The sequence below is a fragment of the Salvia hispanica genome, chromosome 1 (assembly GCF_023119035.1).
Source record: "Salvia hispanica cultivar TCC Black 2014 chromosome 1, UniMelb_Shisp_WGS_1.0, whole genome shotgun sequence".
NCBI lineage: Eukaryota > Viridiplantae > Streptophyta > Magnoliopsida > Lamiales > Lamiaceae > Salvia > Salvia hispanica.
In genome coordinates this window covers 21,929,957-21,940,160 of record NC_062965.1, presented here as the reverse complement: position 1 = coordinate 21,940,160, position 10,204 = coordinate 21,929,957, and the positions used below count along the sequence as shown (strand labels likewise).

The following is a 10,204-nucleotide window of genomic DNA, read 5'->3' as shown; positions in this document are numbered from 1 at the left end:
ACAAAGTATCGATTGTCAAATAATCATTCCACCTGGATAAAAAAAAATGACAACAATATTCATCTGACATAATAACTGTCAACAAAAGTCAATATAATAAGTGTCAACAACATCTACCACAAAATGTTGATAAATAAACATAGTAACTGTCCAATAAGATCCACCATCAGTTTCTGCAGCAAAAAACAAACATCAACGATATTCAGCTTCGAAGCCATGCCTTCTCTTGTCAGCTGTTCCTGCAAATCAACAAAAATAGTCAATAAAAAAACTAATAGCTCTCAAATGCACAACTCAATCAATGCCAAAAGCAAGGAAATATATACCACGAAATTACTGAACAGCACCGTCTGTGTAATTTCTTCGGTCATGCCCCTCTTTCCCGCAATTTCTGCAACGGCGGGGAGCCCTCGGTTCATCTTCCGAGCGGACATCCATTTGATTACGTATCCTCCTTCTTCTAATTCGGCCACGCCTTCTAGGAATCAACTGCTGGGGGGTGATGCGCAATTTCCATGGAGGTTCAACCCAATAATCTTCGTGTCTTGGTGCATCAAATGAATTTTCACCATAGTACTGTGATCTCCATGTACTTAGGTAGTAGGACTTATCTATAAGGTCAATCATGACGTGACATCTGTCTCTAGCAACTGCACAACCATGTGAACAAGGAATTCTCCACGTCTGCCACTTACCACAACTACACGTCGACTCCAGATACCTGACTTTTTGTACATTGTTGCCCTTTGACACTCCATTTTCTATTCTTCCTCGAGTTCGGACATGATACTTCCCTATATCTCGGTCAACTACAGTAATGTAATGTTTTCGCCCCTTTGAGTCATTCCTAGCAAGCATGTCCCCCGCCCACGGGGTAAACTCACCTTTAGTGTGTTCAATTGTTGTCTTCTTCTGCACCCACCATTTCACCGTCCTCCAAAATGTCAAATCAACCAAAGCTCTAATTGGCAACTCTCTAACACCCCGCAACACGTTGTTGTAGCACTCCGACATGTTTGTTGTGGCCATCGAAGTGTGTTATCGTAGCATAGTGACCAACATTCTTTTGTAATCCTATCAAGCATTCGCATCGCACCACGGCTGACATCAGATAGTGCTCGACTTCTTCTGTCAAATTTACGTACCTGAGTACTGACCCCCAACTTCCAGATCATGGCCTTCAAACTGGGGCCCTTGTGCTTCTTCAACACATTTGCCCTCACATGGACCAAACAAAATTTGTGGTGTATCTGCAGGGCTCTTGTCATGATTACACTTGTCATGATTACAGACTCCATTGCTTTGAAGATTCCTTTATGCCTATCTGATATAATGCACACCTCTCTCTCGTATTTCACCACATGAGTTCTTACATGATCCAAAAACCACGACCAACTGTCATTGGTTTCTTCATCCACCACAGCATATGCAATAGGCAAGCATGTCTTGTTAGCATCAAAACCACAAGCAACAAGCAACTTACCTTTAAATCTTCCTCGGAGGTGAGTCCCGTCTATTGTTAACACCGGTGCAGCCTTCTGGAAAGCATGTATTGCAGGCCCAAATGCCCAGAAAACATAGTTGAACACATTTGTACGTCTCTGACTCAATAGCTCATTGTGCTTCCACTCAACAATTGTGCCTGGATTCTGTGACTGGAGTTCAAACATGTAGCTTGGCAACTGCCTAAATGATTCCTCCCATCCACCATATACAAACTCTATAGCCTTTCTCTTTGCATACCATGCCTTCTTATAACTGATTGACACACCAAATCTGTCTTGAACATCAGCTATTATTGAGAAGACCTTGAAATCGGCACATTGTCGCACATGATGTCGAATACACAGAGCAATCACTTTATGCGTCACTCCCTAACTGGGAACAATTCTATTCTTCTTCATTAAAATGGAATGCTATTACCAAGCTAGAACAAAAGAAGAATTATCCCTCCAAAATTCACACTTTGCCTTTTTTATATATAAAAGATACTCCCTCCGTCCACAAACAATAGATCACTTTGTGTATGACACGAGTTTTAATGTAGAATTGGTAAAGTAAGAGAGGAGGAAAAAAAAAGTAAGAGAGGGGAAAAAAGTAAGAGAGAATCTTTCCATAAATAACTGTGATCTATTTTTTTGGATGGCCAAATATGGTAATTGTGATCTATTTTTTGGGAACGGAGAGAGTAATAATTATTTAAATTAAATAATCATTTTTAATTTGGGTAATTTTACAAGGTTTGAGAATAAAATATGGAATTACAAAGTTTTAAATGCATGGAAATGTTACGAGTATGACAAGAATGTTAGTTCAATTCCTTATGGTGATAGATGTTTATGTGGTAGTTGGTGTGTTTTGCTAAAAAGAAGACCGTATGAAATAATCGTGAACTGCAAACTTCATAATTTATAATTGAGTTTTAGAAAAGTACGAAACATACCGAAATTTAACTATTGTTCATGAATTATTTGATAATTTGTCATTATTATTAATATTCCCATATTCCCTCCACCCCGAATAAATAGATTGAATGGAATGGCATAAAATTTTTAATAAAGATGATAAAATTAATGTGAGAGTAGAAATAATATTATCTCATGGTACAAATAATGGTGAATAAATGTATTATGGGTAGAGATCTTGGTCAGCCAAATACTACAAATGTTAAATAAATTGATACATTGTGGTAATATATTTTGAGAAAGTATTTATAAATTTAATATATAAATTGTTATGAATATATCAAAACAAATAAAAATAGACTATTTTTAAAATTGTGTTAGAATTTCCTCTATAGCCCTTGTTATTGGGTTTGGTTCCATACCCATTGATTAATAAAAGCCCAATAGATAAAAAAACTTGTACAATCCTAATAAAGTTGAGAAAACCAAAATCTTATAAAAGCCTATAAATTATTCATTTGATTTACCATATCTTTATGACTTTATTATATGTACATACACACTTATACCTCATTTTTAGTACAGTGGTAAATGGTAGTAATAGATTCATGAAAAGGTTCGTTTATTTAAACAATTTTCTCTAAAAATCGATCTGATCCCATGGATAGATGATATTTTGTAAACATATTGATCTTTATATGCAATAATTCGCAAAATATTATCCTTTTCTAAATGGCTTGACAGTATCCGCCAATTTTTTGTTAGATTGCCAAATTTAAAGCTGGAATCTGAGGGAGCAGAAGGTGTTTGACGAAAGACTTGAAAGAGGTATGAATAATCACACTAGCATATCTTACGCACTAGTTATCCAAATTTCAATATTTCAATCAAGACTCATTTTTTCCCTTTTTCTTGTTTCCTTTTTAATTATATAATTCATAAATATGATAATTTGCCTCAATGTAATTGGATATCCAATATTTTATGGAAGTTTAAAGATAGTGTTTGGAGAGAAAAAGTAATTGGCTTTAAAATTCTATCATTTTGTTTATAGAATTCCATCCCTAAATGAATTATCTACCCTACCAAACATGTTTTTAAGTAAGGGGGTGGTTTTGCTTGAGTGAGAAACTTGTTTTCGGTAAGGAAGGTTAAGAATGTGTTGATTAGATAGTTAAGTGGTGAGATAATAATGTAGAAAGGACAATAAAGAAGAAAACTGAAGAGAGAAAACATAAGTCAGAGTAAAATGTTGCCTTTTGCTAAAATCGAAAATAGCTCACTTATAATTTAATGGTAAAAAAAGAAATACTAACTCACTTATAATAGGATAGGGGACGAATGGATCATTATTTTAGCTTTGAACATGTTTCATTTTTTATTTTATTATAGCCATCATTGTGCATTGGAAAGAGGCCGATCTAATCTTATAAAACCCCAAATTGACACAAAATCAAATTGTTTGATCGATTTATGAAATGAGATATATTACCAAAAAACAATAATAAGATAGAAGTTTGGAGCGCACATAAGGATACACACATAGCTAAAAGAAAAGTTTACACCACACTAAAAGCTAATCAAACACAAGCCAAATTACATCTTCAACCTTCAATGATGATGATGTCTCCTAAGCCCATTCCTCCTCTCTTCTCTGCTTCTTATTCTTCTTTCATGTCTTTTTCTCCTTCCTCTCTCAAAGAATATCTTATCAGCAACCTCTTCTATCTTCTCAAAGTATCTTTCTCTCAAGCTTCTGCAACAAAACAGTGTCTACGCGACGCTTCCTATTCCCACAATGTAACCAAATGCAGCAAACACATATTCCCACTCGATCTCCTCCTCTTTTGGTTCTGAATCCTCTGATGACATTGGAACAGGTGGATGAGTGTGGTTGAACTTCCGTTGAGTGGGAAACCAGATAACCCCGCGTTTCCTTCAAATGAATCTGCCGAAAACATTTGAAACTGAGTACCCGTTAGGATCTGTCCACTGAGATGATTGTATGACAAGTTCAAGACTGAAAGGAAATTGAGTTTGGCAAGCTCCTCTGGTATTCTTCCGGTGAGCTTGTTTGAAGAGAGGTCGAGCGACCCGAGATCTGCCAAGGTACCCAATGATCTTGGGATTGCATCAGTGAGAGAGTTGCGAGATAAGTTAAGAAGATAGAGTGAGCTGAGATTACCAATTGCATATGGTATTTCTCCTTCAAAACGATTGGAAGACAAATCAATGCATGTAAAGTCAGGCCAAATCTTCACAAGATTCATATCAATTCCTTTAACGGTTATTGTCACCTCAATGTGGTAGTAACTATTGGCACCTATAAAGTTGGAGTTAGAGCGGTTGAACTTGACATGTTTAGGACTCTCTAACATCATTCCTCTCAAACTCGAGAAGTTTAGCGAATTCTGACAACCACTGAAATCATTTGAAGATATATCCAGAATTTGAAGATCCGGCCAACTTATGCGACATCTCAAGTTTCCATGGAATTTGTTGGAGCGCAAAACAAGTATGCGCAACTTCAACGGCAGCATGCATGGGAAGATATCCTTGAGGTTGTTATTTCCAACATTCATCACCAGTAGATTTTTACAATTTGACAGAGACTTAGGAACCTTCCCGCCTAAGTTGTTATCACTAACATCAAAGGTTTGTAGGTTACACTCACTAGAAAATTGATCAGGGATAGAACCACTGATTTTATTTCTCCTAAGATTGAGCACTTCTCTCACATGATTTTTTTATATTATGCAAGGAGGTATGCTACCACTCAGGTTATTGAAAGACAAGTCGAGAACACCAAATGGAGATGCATTGCAGATGGACGGTGGAATCATTCCAGTTAGTTGATTGTTTGCAAGCAAAAAAACATAATCACTGTAATTTGGTGTAATTTGGAGAGATATGAGGCTTTTTCAAACCTGTCAGAAGATTAAAAGAAAGGTCCAAATAGCACTTTTCGGTTTCCCAATTCCAACTAGGAATATCCCCTCGCAAATGATTGTTTGAGAGGTTCAAATCTATCAAATTGGATGCATTTCTAAGATCAGGGAAATCGTACAAATTGCAAGATGACATGTATAACACATTTAAATATGGATATCCTGTCGAACTTGAACTCATGTTGGTGGTGTCAACTGACAAGTTGTTGTTAGAAAGACTAAGTTCCCAAAGTCTAGTAAAACTTTGAATCTTATTCAGTTTAAAAGTGCCATTGAACAAGTTGTCAGAAATAATAAGACCTGATATGTTTGGAAGCTGGAAGAAGAAGTTTGGAATAGGACCTCCAATCCTATTACCACTCAAATCCAGTTGAAAAAGGTTAGAGTCTACAACCGAAATTTCTTTGATTTGTCCATTGAATTGGTTGTCGGATAGATCAAGATCATAAACTGAAGGGAGGACAAAAATATGGTGAGGAATGGTACCGTTCAAAGAATTGTGGCTTAAAATTAAACGAGAAAGGTTTTTAAGACCTTGAAAATGGAAGTGAGAAAGTGGGCCCATTAGATTATTATCACTAAGATCTATCAATTCAAGATTCTTGCATTTATGAAATGAAGGAATTGAACCAGTTAGGAAGTTACTCAATAACCTGAGTTGAACTAGCTGAGTTAGATTAGCCAACGTGGATGGAATTGGTCCCATGAAACCAGAACTTGTCATATAAAGGTATGCCAAATTCGGGAGACGATGGAATTGGTTAGGAATCTCAGTTTTGGTGAAGTCATTGCTTGAGACGTCAGCTTCGACAAGTATGTCAACCGGAAAAGGGCTGATGACTCACCAATTCTGCCAGAGAGGCCCCCGTTGAGGAGGTCCAAACTGATAACGTGACCCGAGTCATCGCATCCCACGTTGTTCCATTCGCAACAATCACCTGTCTCATTCCAATTCACTAAACCAGGTGGAATGGAAGAATTGAATTTGAATTCATTCCTGAGATCAAGTAACAACTTTTTTTGATCATTGAGGCATTGGCCATCGACAAATATTAGAGCATCACCAATGCAAATAGACCAGCCATAGGTCAGCCACTCTCTCTCTCTGCCACGTCAGCAGCACTAAAAATCCACCCGCCACATCAGATTTAGGCCAGCCATAGGCCAGCCGCAATAAAAATAATTTAAAAAATACTACATTTACGGAATTAAAATTACGATTTACGGAATTAAATTTACGAGACATATACGGAAAAATTCATTAATTTCATTAAAAAAGGTACATAGATAAAAAAAATTACATAATAAAGAAAAAAAACTATCTCCGTGCAGTCCTCCGTGCCCACAAGTCTTCAATTATATCCTTTTGGAGTTGAATATGAGCATCCACTTGGCGCATGTCGGCAAATTCCTTGAGGCGGCCGACTTCATCGAGAGGTACCCCACGTCGTAAGCTAGGGGTGGCCGTTCCGTGGCTTGGACCGGCTTCATCGTCATTGGCCCAACTAGTCAGTTGTACGCCTTCGTCTTCGACGATCATGTTGTGCATGATAATGCAGGCGTACATTATTTGGAAAACGCATTGGACATCCCACAAACGCGTTGGACCCTTAATTGCCGCCCATCGAGACTGGAGCACCGATGTGGAGGTACTCATCTCACATGTTTGTCGCACCTCCGTAGGCCAACTGTCTGATTGCCGTCGTACACTTTTGAATAGGGGTGTGGTCGGGTCTGCCAACCGCATCGTGCCTGAAGCGGAAAAGCGCTAACGATACGCATAAACAACTCCCTGCGCATTCTAAAACGCCGCTTGAACATGTTTGCGGGAAACCGCGGGTTCTCTGAAAAGTAGTCCTCATATAGCCGCTGATGTGCAGCTACGTGATCCCGATCAATCACTGTTCGGCGGTGGACAACCCGTGGAGGGCGAGGTATCGCTGGCTGTTCCACCCTACACATGTACCGCTCCATCTGGCGGTTCATGTAGGCCTCCATAGCCTCGTTCATCCTCCGTTCGTACTCCTCGGCGTCCCCACCACTACCACCACTGCTACCACCCGCGTTACTCATCGCTCGATGATGCTCCAGAAATTTAGAGAGAGAGAAAACTCGTTAAAACAAGTGTGCAAATGAAAATGAAACTAAAATCGCGTTTATATAGGTTTTCAAAAAATAAATCGAAAATACGGCGCTGGCCGATCGGCTGGCCGATCGGCACGCCGCAATGGCGGCCAGCACATTGGCGGCGCCACGCGATCGGCCAGCCACGCCGCTTTTTTCGCCGATTTGGCGCTGGCCTGCTCCAATGGTTCGGCTAGCGACGCGAATCGGCTAGCCGGTTGGCTAGCCGGCATTGGAGATGCTCTTATGAAGAAGACGAAGAAGGAAAGGAGGTGTATAAGCGAAGAAACTGCCATTGCAAAGAAGAGGATATATGTTATGGTTGGAAATATTTGAGTTTAGACACTTGCTTTAAGTATGCATTATGGGAAGACAGGTTCTTAGTTGCTTACTTGCTTTTGTGTACACATTTAAAACGTTAATTATAATTAGTCCAAACTGAGGGCCTGCTTTTCAAAAGCAAATATATGCTTGTTTGTATAACTTATTTCAAAATTTTATGTAAAAATAATTTTCGAGTTATTTCAAATTTTATCTTTATATATAATATTCCATATTACGGCCTTAAGGAACTACTCATTTCACAATAGAAGAAGAATATTTTCTTGATTTTGAGTCAAACTAAATATTTAGGCTCAACTTAATTAAATATATTGAGCAAGTGTTGTAATAGTATTGGAACATTCAAAATGTTAGTAGCATAACTCTTTTTTTAATGGTTGATAGACTAATGAAGAGTCCCACTTTTTTCACAATTGACTTAAGAGACTGTCGGTTTGTTTGATTCTATCTTTTGTAAATAGAGCTAACAAAATTTTATTTGTTTTTCTCTCTTCCCATCTTTTACGCTCAATTTTTAAGACCAAAATCCCGATTTTGATATTCTTTTATACTGGATATAATAGTCATTTCAATCATATAGTTTGCTTTAATTTGAATAGTTTTATAAGGTTTGGAATAAAAAAATATTAAATAAGTTTCAATTTTGATCGATAAGGCACGTCAAATTTTGGGTGAAATCATTGGTGATATGGCCGTCAAAACTTTTGACGTGAAATCACGAAAAATTTTAAGGATTATCAACTATCATATTAATAGCTCTAGTTTGGCTATACTAATACATTTTGATTTGATCCATTTTCCATATTCGTAGCAATTTAATTAGAAGATAAGCAAAAAGTTCGCAAATGGACATGTGTAAATTATTTGGAGCTAGTTTCTGTTATCTTGTAGTGGACTTCTTGGCCCATAGAAGTGAATCGAACTAGGCTGAATTTGTTTGGCCTCATGTAGATTTTGTATTGTCTAATTTATATTTAGATTTTTTACTTAACATAATATTTTTCATTTTCCAGAAGAATTTTAAGGAATTTATTTTTATAATACAATTTTAATAGTCATTGGTCCAATGTAATGATCTCATGTTATTTTATCCTGTTCACAGAACCATCAAAATTTCAACCTTTGGGAATATAAACTCTTAAAAATGAAGAAAATTTTGACCACTCCTCCACTTTACTAACCCGTGAATTATTCTTCCAATTGCATGTCTCATTCTAATATTGTCATTAAGTGTGTTTTGGTACTCGGCCTAACATTGCCATTAAATGCTGTCATGAAGTATATATTGGTACTTGGCCTAACATGTGGAAAATTGAACAAATAGTAACATCACTTTGTCTCTACAATCAATTTGCAAAGACAAAGACTTTGAAATTATCACTAAGCTAAAAGGTTAGTGGGCACAAATGTTTCAAAGTCTCCAAACTCCACTCAGATTGATAATAAACAAGTTAATTAAATTTTAGTTTTAATTGTTTCTTTAGAATAGGCCCTACCTTTAATTAATGAATTCGCGTAATCTGCTAAATAACTTTATACGTAATAAGTTTAGTGCAAAAAAAATTATACTGTTCTCATGATTAAAAAAAAAAAAAGTTTTAATTTGAACTTTTAGATTGAGATCTTTTAGTCATATTAACAGCTTAACACGTTTTTTTTCTTTAAATAATTACTTCATTTGACTATGACTTTGAAGGACCTCAGTGGAGCTTTAGTTAAACACAAAACCAAATATCACGCATGTGGAATTACTGAATTTCAGATTGTTGTCATTTAAACATAAAAAATTACAATTTGGTAGGAGTAGAATGGTGAACAAGAATTACATCATTTTACTTTTTGCTAGTTCTAATAATAGTTTTTTGGACAATTTAATAAACAAGATTTTGAAACTTGAGTTTCTTTATTGGTTGGTTTTGTTTCACTTGGTTATTCTCGATAGTGATTCGACATCATTTGGTATCAGTTCGAGATTAAGCACCAATGACAGACAAAGGAGAGGATCCCTGGACAAAGATGACTCGCGGACAACGTCATTTACATGTTGTAGAGAATGATGGATTGAGGAGACTAATTCAACAACTTCTACAATGCCTTGTGAGTAACAGATGAGGACATTGCCATCAATTCCTTTTATCGAAGGTTCAAGATATTTGCTTAACTAACATATATATACTCCCTTTATTCCATGTTATTTTGAAGTATATAAATGACTCTAAATATTTAGACAATTCAAAATAAAATAGGACTAAAATAATTTGGGACAGAGGGAGTATAAGTTACTATTATAAGGTTTAATCTAATTTGCTCCCTATTCATAACAAATTAAGTTTTTAATAAACATTTAGGCTAACAATATGGAGTAGTAAAATAGATAACCTCGTT

General features: G+C 36.6%; 1 protein-coding gene across 1 annotated transcript in view; it reads right to left on the bottom strand.

The window, feature by feature from the left end:
- LOC125190130 (receptor-like protein 19) overlaps positions 1–1,834 on the bottom strand; it is a 6,070-nt gene extending 4,236 nt beyond the window's left edge. The window contains exons 1-3 of the mRNA XM_048087336.1: positions 1,809–1,834; positions 1,146–1,758; positions 148–239 (exon numbers count right to left, since the gene is read on the bottom strand). Coding sequence (XP_047943293.1) covers positions 148–239; positions 1,146–1,758; positions 1,809–1,834 — 731 coding nt within the window. The remainder of the gene's footprint in view (positions 1–147; positions 240–1,145; positions 1,759–1,808) is intronic.
- Between the last annotated feature and the right edge of the window lie 8,370 nt (positions 1,835–10,204).